The following is a 13269-nucleotide window of genomic DNA, read 5'->3' on the forward strand; positions in this document are numbered from 1 at the left end:
CTGAGATCTCTCCCTGGATAGAGGTGTAGACGGCCCCACGTCACCCCTGAGATCTCTCCCTGGATAGAGGTGTAGACGGCCCCACGTCACCCCTGAGATCTCTCCCTGGATAGAGGTGTAGACGGCCCCACGTCACCCCTGAGATCTCTCCCTGGATAGAGGTGTAGACGGCCCCACGTCACCCCTGAGATCTCTCCCTGGATAGAGGTGTAGACGGCCCCACGTCACCCCTGAGATCTCTCCCTGGATAGAGGTGTAGATGGCCCCCGACGTCACCCCTGACGTCTCTCCCTGGATAGAGATGTAGACGGCCCCCCGACGTCACCCCTGAGATCTCTCCCTGGATAGAGGTGTAGATGGCCCCCGACGTCACCCCGACGTCTCTCCCTGATAGAGGTGTAGACGGCCCCTGACGTCACCCCTGACGTCTCTCCCTGGATGGAGGTGTAGATGGCCCCTGACGTCACCCCTGAGATCTCTCCCTGGATAGAGGTGTAGACGGCCCCTGACGTCACCCCTGACGTCTCTCCCTGGATAGAGATGTAGACGGCCCCCCGACGTCACCCCTGATGTCTCTCCCTGGATAGAGGTGTAGACGGCCCAACGTCACTGGGGATGAGTGGTGTGGGCCGCCCTTGATGCCGCTCCCTGGAGGGTATAGACGGTGCTTGCTGTCAGCTCCTGGGGAGAGCCCGTGGGAACAGTCTACATGTCTTCTCCCCAGGCGCTGTACGAGTTGGTAAAATGCAACTTCAACGTGGAGGAGGCCCTGCGGAGGCTGCGGTTCAACGTGAAGGTGATCCGAGGTGAGCGGCGCCCGGGCGTGTTCCTCCACCGCCCTGCCCCGGGCGCGGCTGACCCGTCTCCCGGCCGTGTTTGCAGATGGGCTCTGTGCTTGGAGTGAAGAGGAGCGCAGGAACTTTGAGCACGGCTTTCGTGTGCACGGGAAGAACTTCCACCTGATCCAGGCCAACAAGGTGCGGGCGCCTGCCCTCCTCCCTCCAGGCCCTGTGTGGGTTGGGCGCTCCTCCGTCTGGGGTGGAGGGGGGGTTCTCCATCTGGGAAGGGGCTTCTTAATCTGGTGGGGGTTCTCCATCTGAGGGAGTTCTCCATCTGGGAAGGGGCTTCTTAATCTGGTGGGGGTTCTCCATCTGAGGGGATTCTCCATCTGGGAAGGGGCTTCTTGATCTGGTGGGGTTCTCCATCTGAGAAGGGGCTTCTTAATCTGGTGGGGTTCTCCATCTGGGAAGGGGCTTCTTAATCTGGTGGGGGTTCTCCATCTGAGGGGATTCTCCATCTGGGAAGGGGCTTCTTGATCTGGTGGGGGTTCTCCATCTGGGAAGGGGCTTCTTAATCTGGTGGGGGTTCTCCATCTGAGGGGATTCTCCATCTGGGAAGGGGCTTCTTAATCTGGTGGGGGTTCTCCATCTGAGGGGGTTCTCCATCTGGGAAGGGGCTTCTTGATCTGGTGGGGGTTCTCCATCTGGGAAGGGGCTTCTTGATCTGGTGGGGTTCTCCATCTGAGGGGATTCTCCATCTGGGAAGGGGCTTCTTGATCTGGTGGGGTTCTCCATCTGAGGGGATTCTCCATCTGGGAAGGGGCTTCTTGATCTGGTGGGGTTCTCCATCTGAGGGGATTCTCCATCTGGGAAGGGGCTTCTTGATCTGGTGGGGTTCTCCATCTGAGGGGGTTCTCCATCTGGGATGGGGCTTCTTGGTCTGGTGGGGTTCTCCATCTGAGGGGGTTCTCCATCTGGGATGGGGCTTCTTGATCTGGTGGGGTTCTCCATCTGAGGGGATTCTCCATCTGGGAAGGGGCTTCTTGGTCTGGTGGGGTTCTCCATCTGGGAAGGGGCTTCTTAATCTGGTGGGGGTTCTCCATCTGAGGGGATTCTCCATCTGGGATGGGGCTTCTTGATCTGGTGGGGGTTCTCCATCTGAGGGGGTTCTCCATCTGGGATGGGGCTTCTTGGTCTGGTGGGGTTCTCCATCTGAGAAGGGGCTTCTTGATTGGTGGGGTTCTCCATCTGAGGGGATTCTCCATCTGGGATGGGGCTTCTTGATTGGTGGGGTTCTCCATCTGAGGGGGTTCTCCATCTGGGATGGGGCTTCTTGATCTGGTGGGGTTCTCCATCTGAGAAGGGGCTTCTTGATTGGTGGGGTTCTCCATCTGAGGGGGTTCTCCATCTGGGATGGGGCTTCTTGGTCTGGTGGGGTTCTCCATCTGAGGGGGTTCTCCATCTGGGATGGGGCTTCTTGATTGGTGGGGTTCTCCATCTGAGGGGGTTCTCCATCTGGGATGGGGCTTCTTGGTCTGGTGGGGTTCTCCATCTGAGAAGGGGCTTCTTGATTGGTGGGGTTCTCCATCTGAGGGGGTTCTCCATCTGGGATGGGGCTTCTTGGTCTGGTGGGGTTCTCCATCTGAGAAGGGGCTTCTTGATCTGGTGGGGGTTCTCCATCTGAGGGGGTTCTCCATCTGGGATGGGGCTTCTTGATCTGGTGGGGTTCTCCATCTGAGGGGGTTCTCCATCTGGGAAGGGGCTTCTTGATCTGGTGGGGGTTCTCCATCTGAGGGGATTCTCCATCTGGGAAGGGGCTTCTTGGTCTGGTGGGGTTCTCCATCTGAGGGGATTCTCCATCTGAGAAGGGGCTTCTTGATTGGTGGGGTTCTCCATCTGAGGGGGTTCTCCATCTGGGATGGGGCTTCTTGATCTGGTGGGGTTCTCCATCTGAGGGGGTTCTCCATCTGAGAAGGGGCTTCTTGATTGGTGGGGTTCTCCATCTGAGGGGGTTCTCCATCTGGGATGGGGCTTCTTGATCTGGTGGGGTTCTCCATCTGAGGGGGTTCTCCATCTGGGAAGGGGCTTCTTGATCTGGTGGGGTTCTCCATCTGAGGGGATTCTCCATCTGGGAAGGGGCTTCTTGGTCTGGTGGGGTTCTCCATCTGAGGGGATTCTCCATCTGGGAAGGGGCTTCTTGATTGGTGGGGTTCTCCATCTGAGGGGGTTCTCCATCTGGGATGGGGCTTCTTGGTCTGGTGGGGTTCTCCATCTGAGAAGGGGCTTCTTGATTGGTGGGGTTCTCCATCTGAGGGGGTTCTCCATCTGGGAAGGGGCTTCTTGATCTGGTGGGGGTTCTCCATCTGAGGGGATTCTCCATCTGGGAAGGGGCTTCTTGATCTGGTGGGGGTTCTCCATCTGAGGGGGTTCTCCATCTGGGATGGGGCTTCTTGGTCTGGTGGGGTTCTCCATCTGAGGGGGTTCTCCATCTGAGAAGGGGCTTCTTGATTGGTGGGGTTCTCCATCTGAGGGGGTTCTCCATCTGGGATGGGGCTTCTTGATCTGGTGGGGTTCTCCATCTGAGGGGGTTCTCCATCTGGGATGGGGCTTCTTGATCTGGTGGGGTTTTCCATCTAAGGGGGTTCTCCATCTGGGAAGGGGCTTCTTGATCTGGTGGGGTTCTCCATCTGAGGGGATTCTCCATCTGGGATGGGGCTTCTTGATCTGGTGGGGGTTCTCCATCTGAGGGGGTTCTCCATCTGGGATGGGGCTTCTTGATCTGGTGGGGTTCTCCATCTGAGGGCATTCTCCATCTGGGAAGGGGCTTCTTGGTCTTGGCGGTGGCTTCTTGATCTGGGGGGGTTTCTCTGTCTGGGAAGGGACTCCTCAGTCTGAGGGGGGGCTCCTCGGTCTGGGGAGGGGCGTCTGCATCAGGGGAGGGGCCCCTCAGTCTGGGGAGGGGCTGAGGGTCAGCAGGCCCACAGCACACGGCTGACTGCAGGCTGAAGCCCGTGTCCACCTCCTCACCGCGTGTCCATTGCTGTCTTCTGTAGGTTGCTCTACTGACTGCTCTGGGCCCCTTTCCAGTCCCCAAAAGAACAAGGCTCTGGTTTTGGGAAGGACTGTGCCAGAAGCGGAATTCTGATAGTCGTTTCTGTCTCACGTTCCACCCCAGCACGATGGGCACCTTGTTTCCATTTCCATGTTCTCAGAGAGGAGCCCGCTGGCTCTGTGCCCAGCACGGACCCCACAGCAGGACCCTGACCCTGACACCTGGGGACCAGGGGTCTCGGGGTTCCCTCCTCCAGGGACCCAGGTCCTTCTGCCACCCAGGGAAAAGCCTCACGACAGGCGGGTGCTGCTGGGTGCCGAGGCCTCTGCCTCTCCCTAGATTTTGGCCTCATCCTCTATGGGTGTCTGCACGTCCTGCAGGAACGCCCTCTGTCCTGTGGCTTCTGGAGTGATAAGGTCCAGCTGTAATAACCGAGCGACTTAGAAGGAAACGTGCCACGATCCAAGTTCCAAATCAAGAGTCCTCAGCTCACTCAAAATCTCCTGGCCCTGAGGAAGGGGCTTGAGTTCCCTGTATACCTTGATTTAGGTAGGGGAGGGGGAGCCTAGCTGAAGCAGATCTGACAGAAGCAGAGCAGGCGAGTTAGCTGGTGACCAGCGGGGAGGAGGTTCCCGGGACTGTTGGTTGCTAAGGGTATTTCCGACAGTCACCAACGGGGCTCCGAAGAGTTACACACAATAGCAGGTGTGCCTGCCAGGCAGGGCGCAGTCACATTGTTAGATGGTGGCATGAGCACGGTCAGCGTGGCCCGGCTCTGCACCCAGAGGGGCCGTGGTCGGGAGGGGAAGCTCGGAGTTTACAGCTAAGGTGGGCTCAGTGGTGCTGGTCCGGGGTGGGTTATTACACAGCCTCTTCCCAGAGTCAGACATCTCTGGCCGGAAACCTTCCCATGGCTGACCCGTGGCTTCTCCGCCTCTGTCCATGCCCATCTTGGGCAGTCAGTCCCCTCAGGACCAGCGGGCTGTGGCCTTGTTACACTGAGGCCGCTTGCGCCTTGTGTCCCGGGGCCTGATGCCTTCCCCTGAAGGGAGGAGGCGCCTGCCGCGGGCTGGTTGCGCAGCACAGGGCGTTCCTTTGTGACTCGCGGCAGCCGTGGACCGTCCTCGTCGGACTTCAGCGCCACGTGGTGCTTGGATTGGAGGCAGCTGGGACGGGTGTGACTGCAGGGCAGCAGGGTTGCTGGCTGTGTTTCTGTAGCTCCGGGCGGGGGCTGTGTGTAGCCAGCACACGATGGTTTGCTGTGTCTGGAACGGGACTGGGAGCCGGTGCTTATTTCAGCCTGGCCTTTTCCCGGCAGCTCCCTCATGACGGGCATGTAAGGTTTGCCCTCTGGAGAGGTTGTCTCGGTCTCACTCCCGGGCAGGACCCCACGCTGTGCTTGCAGGGGGGGCACTGGGTGTCCTGGTTCAGGTGGCGGCGGGTTAGTTAACCAGGGCATGTACAGGTGAGGGGGTCTTTTCCGCCTCCCCAGCAGGGGCCTCGGCCTCAAGCTCGCTGTGGGACGAGCCTCCTGGGCGGAGAGGCAGGAGGTGTTGGCAGGTGTGCGTCCAGCTCCGTGCCAGGTGCTGCGCGGAACACGCTTGCCCCGTGCCCCTTCTCGTCTCTCCAGACGCCTTACGTGCGTGTGTTTTGGCCTTTGCGTGCTGCGTTGTGGATTTGAATCAGGTTCACAGAACCCGTGTGTCCTTCCGTGGTGTCTCGTGCGCACTTGGGAAGCACTCACTCGGCGCTGGAGGGATGTGTTTGGCGGGAAAGCAGGCGCCGCGGGCTTGTGCGTCCTCCTCCCGGGCGGGGACCCTGTTCCGGAGTCTGTGGACCCTGGAGGGCCCGTGTGTGTGGCTGAGGCTACAGAAAGGAAAAAGGGGTCTCAAGCCGGGAGCTGGGGGGCTCTGCAGGGGCTTGAAACAGGAGTCAGTGCCACGTGCTGCAAATCCCCGTTCGCTCATGGTGGGCATAGCCCGTGGGCCTGAGTAGGGTCACGGGGGGTCTTGGATCGTCTGAGCACAGTGGGTGCCGTGCCCCTTCTGTGCCGTCCCAGGAGCCATCCCGGGGTGGGGGTGCGGGGGCCGGCAGCTGGGGACGGAGGTGAGCCCCGATGCCTCCCCGCAGGTGCGCACGCGGTCGGTGGGCGAGTGTGTGGAGTACTACTACCTGTGGAAGAAGTCGGAGCGCTACGACTACTTTGCCCAGCAGACGCGGCTGGGCCGGAGGAAGTACGTCCCGTCTGGAACCACGTGCGTGCAGCGCTGCTCCTCGGCAGCAACATGGGAGGCCACCCCGCCGGGGGTGGGCACGTGGGCGCCTGGGCGGCACCCCCGGGTGAGGGCGTCCCTTCTCTCAGCTGCCCCTGCCCTTCATGGTGCCCTCTCCCCACAGGGACACAGACCAGGATCTGGATGGCAGTGACCCTGACGGCCCAGGTCGCCCCCGCCCTGAGCAGGACGCCCTGGCTGGGATGCACACAGGTGAGGCGTGGGGAGCGTCTCCTGCCTTGGGGGTGGCCGTTGGTCTGGAGCTGCCAGGCCAGGTGGAGCCCCCCGTCCCTGGCGCCCGGGAGAGGTGGGCGTCTGGGTGGTTGAGAGCCCGCCACGTGGTGTGGATGCGACTCTGCACACCTGGCCAGGAGAGGGGAGGGCATGGACGGGGCTTACCTGGGCTTGCTGAAAGGGTGCCTCTGGCCCACCCCCGGGGAGCCCCACATGGTCAGGGGGTGCTTTCCAGGCCTTGGTGTCCTGGGAGGGCCTGCCTGCCCCTCTCTGGGGACGTAGCCCCAGTCACCGGGACACTCAGGAAGGGGACAGGGTGTCGGAGCCCTCGCCGGCATCTTGCACCAGAGGCCACCACGGAGCACGCTGAGGCCTGGAGGGTTCTCACTATGTCCGAGGGTGGAGACCTGCGGGGGCGGGCGGGGTGCAGACGGGGATCCTTCGCTTTCTGGCCCTGCCTTGAGGTGGTTGAGTCTCGGGAGGGTCGCCCCATTTCCAGAATGCAGTTGTCTTTGTGGCTTGTTTGCCCACATCTCCCTGCTCCCTAGTTCACTGCCCCGAATTCACCGCCCCAAGCATCGTTTATACCCAAGTCTGTTGTGTTTTGCTCTGGTTTTAAAGATGTGGGTTATGACCCATTCAGTGATTTTATGACCTTTTAAAGCTGGGGTCTCACAGACGTCAGTGTAACTGGTTTGTGTTTGTGCAGAGGCTTTCTTGAGGTCCACGGGCTTTGCTGGACTCAGCCAGGTTAGGTGGGCGCCCGCCCGGTCCATAGCCTGCCGTGCAAGGCGACTGAGGCGGCGTGGCTGCGGCCCCGTGTCTGTGGGCAGGCCCCACCCTCTGCTGCCTTCTCTTTCACAGAGCCCCTGAGCGTGGATGGCACAGCCGGTGGTCTCGGTGAGCCTGGAGTAGCCTCTGGTGGCCCCCCGTCCTCGGAGCCGGGGCCCTGTTCCTTCCAACAACAGCTAGATGAGCCCCCCGCTGTGCCCCTGCCCCGTCTGCCCCCAGCCCCGGCCGACCCAGCCTCGTACCTGCCTGCTGTCGCTGCTCCAGAGCCAGACGCCAGCCCGAGGCTGGCCGTGGACTTCGCCCTGCCCGAGGAGCTGCCCCTCATCCCCAGCCACGTGGACCTGGGCGGGGACCCGGAGGAGACGGTGGCCCCTGCCCAGGTGGCTTTGTCGGTCACCGAGTTTGGACTCATCGGCATTGGGGATGTGAACCCCTTCCTGGCCGCCCACCCCACGTGCCCGGCCCCCGGGCTACACTCGGAGCCCCTGTCACAGTGAGTGCCGCCCAGCACCCCAGCTGAGGTCCCCCCAGCCCTCAGGCTGAGCTGAGGAAGGGGCGGATTTGCCCCGAGGGCCCGAGGACGGGGTGGCTGCGCCAGGCTCTCGGCGTTTCGTTAGGGTTCTTCTCTACCTCTGATCTGATTTCTGCATTTCCCGCTGGAGAATACGTTCCTGTGGTCCACATTCTCCACAAATAGGGCGGGCGCCGGGCTCTCCCACCCCTGCCCCAGCCACCAGCTCCCCCAGAGCACGGGGCCCTGCTGTTGTAGGGGCTTGTTGAGGCTGCTCGCACCAGCGTAGGTTCTTGGGGGGCAAGGCTCGACTCAGTCCCCGGCAGCAGGCCGTGTGGACATGTGGGTGTCGCTGACTCTCTGCCTCTCTCTCGGTCTCCCCTGCAGCTGTAACGTGATGACCTGTTGATTCCTGGCCGTGGGTGGGCGTGTGTGGCCCAGACTGGACTTGGCGCTGCCGCTGGCCCGCCTCGGTCGGTCTTCTGACCCCTTCCCCCGTCTCAGGCCTTGGGGCAGCACCTCCTCTGCTTCAGAACACGTCGGGACTGGGGTGAGGGGGCTGGGCCGTGAGCCCCTGCCCCCGACCACACAGACTGGACCCAGGGCCACACCCAGCACCGTCAGCGCCCGGCACTGCCGCCCGGGTCCAGGCTGCTGCCTGCACGTGGGGTCCATCGGGTGGCCAGGGACAGAAAGACCCGGCCCTGGGGACACCGGGCAGAGCCGGCCCCTAGTCCCTTCCAGCCAGCAGAGGCGAGGGAAGGGGTCGCTGCCCCGGCGGGGAGATGGCAGGACACCCCGCCCCGCACCAGCAGCCCCCGCCGGGGCGCCCTCAGCTCCCTGCTCGGCTCTGTCTCTCCACACCTGGCAGGGCCGCGGGCTGCCCCAGCCGGGGAGTCGTGGGCAGCTGTTTCTCAGTGCCAACCCCGTGGGGCACAGAGCCATATACCTCGCTGTCCGGCGCCCCCCAGCCTTGCCCACCCTCCCCGTCGTCTCCACTTCAGGAAAAGCCGCACTTTACACCCCCACCTGCCTCCTCCCCGCCATCCCTGCTCCCCGATCCAGAGCGGTTGGGGTGGGGGCCCCTCAGCAACCCAGACGTGGGTTTGAGGAGACAGGTGACGTACACCCCCTTTGCTTCCCTCCCCCGGTACCCAGGCAGGGGCCCCCAGAGGAGCCGGCCGCCCTCGCCGCCACGCGGGCCCGACTCCAGCCCGTCTGCCCAGCCCTGCAGGCTTTTCTTCTGTGGGTGCGTCCCAGCACGCTGGCTCGGAGTCCCGTCCTCCCCGCCCCCGTCTGTCTGTTTACACGTTGGAGTGGGGTCCTCCGTGGGCGGTGCCGTCGGCCCGTTGTGCCCGAGCACCTTTCCGAGTGGACTCGACCATCCCTCACCCCACCGAGGACCACACTGTGAAGTGATAACTGCCTTGAGCCCCCTCGCTGTTTTATTTATTAAACTTGATTTGAAGCCCAGGGCGCCGTGTGGTGGACTGGGTGGGGCTGGGATGCGGGTGTCCTCGTCCTGTCTCGGGGCCTGCGTGTCTGTTTGACGATCTGGGGTAAGTCGTGACCAACGCAGGCAGGGGGTCCCGTGAGGGGACGGCGTGGTGGGCCGCAGGTCGGCCGCTCGGTAAGGGGAGTGTGGGCACGACGCCGGGGTGTGTGTGAGGAGGGCCCGCGTCTGCCTAGAGGTGGTCAGGGCAGCGCCCTGGAAGTGACATTTGAGCTGAGCCTGAAGGAGCGTGGGCCTGCTTTGCCGAAATTCAGCAGAGTTCTGGCAGTTACGGCGGCAGACACGGAGGCGACAGGCATGGGCTCCCAGAGGCTGCGGGCAGAGGGCGGAGTGGGCACCGCGGGTCAGGAGGCCGAGTTTTGTTCTTGGTGTGGAAGCGTCGTTCACAGCTCTGCGGGGGCTGTTCAGACCGTGTCGGTGGCATCTTCTCCACGTCAGTGAGGGAGACGCGGGCATGCTGATGGCGTGTGCGGAAGCCTGTGTGAGCCATGTGAGGGGCCGGCCCCCCGTCGGGAGGTGATTGGGTTGGCCTGAGGGACCACTTGCGTGATGGGTATGGGAGAGTCGGTCTCTTGTGAGCCAGGGCCCTGAGCTGTGAGAACCAGTGCCAGCTGCTGGGCAGCCTGGGGGCGTGGGGATGGGCTGTGGAGCGGTTTTCTTTTGTTTTCTTTTTTTTTTTTTGAGATGGAGCCTCACTCTGTAGCCCAGGCTGGGGTGCAGTGGCCCAGTGTCGGCTCACTGCAACTTCCGCCTCCCAGGTTCCAGCGATTCTCCTACCTCAGCCTGCCAAGCAGCTGGGATTACAGGCACGAGCCACCGTGCCCAGCTAGTTTTTGTATTTTTTTTTTAGTAGAGATGGGGTTTCATCATGTTGGCCAGTCTGGTCTTGAACTCCTGACCTCATGATCCACCCACCTCGGCCTCCTAAAGTGCTGGGATTACAGGCGTGAGCCACCGCGCCCGGCCTGTAGAGCAGTTTCCACTGGAGTGCTGTGGTCCGCTTCGCATTTTCCTTCAGACTGGGAAGGTGGGGTGCCTGCTGGCTCGCCCTGCCTCCTGCGGGAAATCTTCAGTCCTCTCTCGGTTTTTTCCTCTGCCAGCTTTGACGACGTTTGCTACCGCTGGTTTTGAGCAGTTTGGTGAGGACGTTCTGTGGTGGACACGGACATTGTGTGGCCTTTGAGACTGGCTGCTTCCATATTCATTTCAGGCCCCTCCATATCTTTTTGTGGCTCAACGGCCTATTTCTTTCTTTCTTTCTTTCTTTCTTTTGAGATGGAGTCTCCCTCTTGTTGCCCAGGCTGGAGTTGCAGCGGCGCGATCTCGGCTCACCGTGGCGTCTGCCTCCCGGGTTCAAGCCATTCTCCTGCCTCAGCCTCCCGAGTAGCTGGGACTACAGGCGCGCGCCACCACACCCGGCTGATTTTTGTACTTTTAAGTAGAGACGAGTTTTCTCCATGTTGGTCAGGCTGGTCTTGAACTGCTGGGGTTGCAGGCCTGAGCCGACACACCCGGCTCCTCCTCTTGGGACGGTATAGAATTCTGAGTGGACACTTTTTCCTTTTGGCTGTTAAAGTTCTATTTACGCCTGATCTCTATTGTTTCTGATGAGGAATTTTCTCATTCTTCTGTTTTCCTTAATATTTGTAGGGGGACCCGCGAGTGCCCTGGCCGGGGTCTGGAGCCGCAGCCTGTTCCAATATAAATACTGATTTAGAAGAGAATTAGAAATGTAGGCACATAGTTATTCCTTCACATAATCGTATATAATCTTACAGTTACTTATCAAGATATGTACTCAGTATAACCTTTAATCTTACTAATGACTGCTGGGTTATGAAGCATGGAACTGAGGTGACACTGAACAAAGTGACCCTAAGTCATGATGCCCTAAGCCCTCTGTCACGCCCGCTAAGGGCTGCTGGAGGGCGCCCGGCTGTGCGGCAGCGCCCACGCCGGGGAAGCGCCCGCTGTTTAGCCAGCTAGGGCGGGAGGTGTCCGAAATGGCCGAGACGTCGCCTTCCTGGGGAAGTCGGGAGAAAACTCCGCTCCTCCGGGCTCCTGCGGTGGGCCTGACGGCTGTCAGGGAGGCCCGCGGACACCCGGGGGCTCAACCGTCTCCATGGGATGCTGGCTTCAGCGGTCACGTTCCACGTCCACTCTCACGCTCCGCTTCTGCACCTGGTTTCTATTCTTCTCACAAGATAATAACAGTAACATAATCTTAATGTCCTGGATATTTCCGACAAATATGGGAAGAGCGCTGACGAATTAGGTTTTCTCCTGGCCTCGGCTACGTGGACGTCCTGGGCCCCCCGTCTCCAAGACACGAGATGTCCCTGACCCCATCGCCGACCACCACCACCTCCCCCGACCTTCCCCGCCACCTGCTTTGTACTCAGTAAATGAAGTGGGAGCGTCCGGGCACTCGGGGCCACTGCGGGTCTCCGCGCTTCGGCTCGAAGTGGACCCCGAGCCCAGACTCTCTTCTCCATCCCTGTGTCTGTGTCTTTTATTTCTAGTGTCTCGTCTCTGCACCTGCAGGGAGGGGCTCACAGAGCCCTATAGGGCTGGACCCTATAAATATGAAACCTCTTTGGACCATATACATGATTTTCTTGTATTTTTTGGACTTTGACAGTTTGTGATGTACCTGGGTCTAGTTTTCTGAACTGAGTGACATCGGCCTGAGGGTGGGTGCATTTTAACAGATTTTGAAATCTTGACTGTTATTTCAGAAAATGTTTGTTTTCTTTTTCTTCCTTAGAGTTCAGTTTCTAGGAGAATGTTTCTCAGATTTTTCTGATTTCCCACTCTCTTGTCTTCCATTTGGGTCTCTGGTACATGTGCCATGTGCTGGGTGTTATCCCGCAGGTCTCTGCAGTCACCTGTATCACGACCATGGTGACCCACGGGTGTCTGCAGTCACCTGTATCACGGCCATGGTGACCCACGGGTCTCTGTGTTCACCTGTATCACGGCCATGGTGACCCACGGGTCTCTGTGTTCACCTGTATCACGGCCATGGTGACCCACGGGTCTCTGTGTTCACCTGTATCACGGCCATGGTGTCCCACGGGTCTCTGTGTTCACCTGTATCACGGCCATGGTGACCCACGGGTGTCTGCAGTCACCTGTATCACGGCCATGGTGACCCACGGGTCTCTGTGTTCACCTGTATCACAGCCATGGTGACCCACGGGTCTCTGTGTTCACCTGTATCACGGCCATGGTGACCCACGGGTGTCTGCAGTCACCTGTATCACGGCCATGGTGACCCACGGGTCTCTGTGTTCACCTGTATCACGGCCATGGTGACCCACGGGTCTCTGTTCACCTGTATCACGGCCATGGTGACCCACGGGTCTCTGTGTTCACCTGTATCACAGCCATGGTGACCCACGGGTCTCTGTGTTCACCTGTATCACGGCCATGGTGACCCACGGGTCTCTGTGTTGACCTGTATCACGGCCATGGTGACCCACGGGTGTCTGCAGTCACCTGTATCACGGCCATGGTGACCCACGGGTCTCTGCAGTCACCTGTATCACGGCCATGGTGACCCACGGGTCTCTGTGTTCACCTGTATCACGGCCATGGTGACCCACGGGTCTCTGCAGTCACCTGTATCACGGCCATGGTGACCCACGGGTGTCTGCAGTCACCTGTATCACGGCCATGGTGACCCACGGGTCTCTGTGTTCACCTGTATCACGGCCATGGTGACCCACGGGTCTCTGTGTTCACCTGTATCACGGCCATGGTGACCCACGGGTCTCTGTGTTCACCTGTATCACGGCCATGGTGACCCACGGGTCTCTGCAGTCACCTGTATCACAGCCATGGTGACCCACGGGTCCCTGTGTTCACCTGTATCACGGCCATGGTGACCCACGGGTCTCTGTGTTCACCTGTATCACGGCCATGGTGACCCACGGGTCTCTGTGTTCACCTGTATCACAGCCATGGTGACCCACGGGTCTCTGTGTTCACCTGTATCACGGCCATGGTGACCCACGGGTCTCTGTGTTCACCTGTATCACAGCCATGGTGACCCACGGGTCTCTGTGTTCACCTGTATCACGGCCATGGTGACCCACGGGTCTCTGCAGTCA

The 13269-nt window shown here is 60.6% G+C and overlaps 1 protein-coding gene across 4 annotated transcripts in view; it reads left to right on the forward strand.

The window, feature by feature from the left end:
- Nucleotides 1-9113, forward strand: part of MIER2 (MIER family member 2) — a 39986-nt gene extending 30873 nt beyond the window's left edge. For 3 of the 4 annotated variants that reach the window (XM_064371205.1, XM_064371208.1, XM_064371207.1), the window contains exons 9-14: nt 725-806; nt 883-977; nt 5962-6086; nt 6229-6317; nt 7203-7623; nt 8029-9113. In XM_064371205.1, the coding sequence (XP_064227275.1) occupies nt 725-806; nt 883-977; nt 5962-6086; nt 6229-6317; nt 7203-7623; nt 8029-8050 (834 nt within the window). In that variant the 3' untranslated portion in view covers nt 8051-9113. The remainder of the gene's footprint in view (nt 1-724; nt 807-882; nt 978-5961; nt 6087-6228; nt 6318-7202; nt 7624-8028) is intronic. The other variant, XM_064371206.1, reaches the window with a different exon arrangement.
- The last annotated feature ends 4156 nt before the right edge of the window (nt 9114-13269 follow it).

Source organism: Aotus nancymaae, unplaced genomic scaffold (genome assembly GCF_030222135.1).
Source record: "Aotus nancymaae isolate 86718 unplaced genomic scaffold, 86718_ANA_hifiasm-v0.15.2.pri h1tg000124l, whole genome shotgun sequence".
Lineage (NCBI taxonomy): Eukaryota > Metazoa > Chordata > Mammalia > Primates > Aotidae > Aotus > Aotus nancymaae.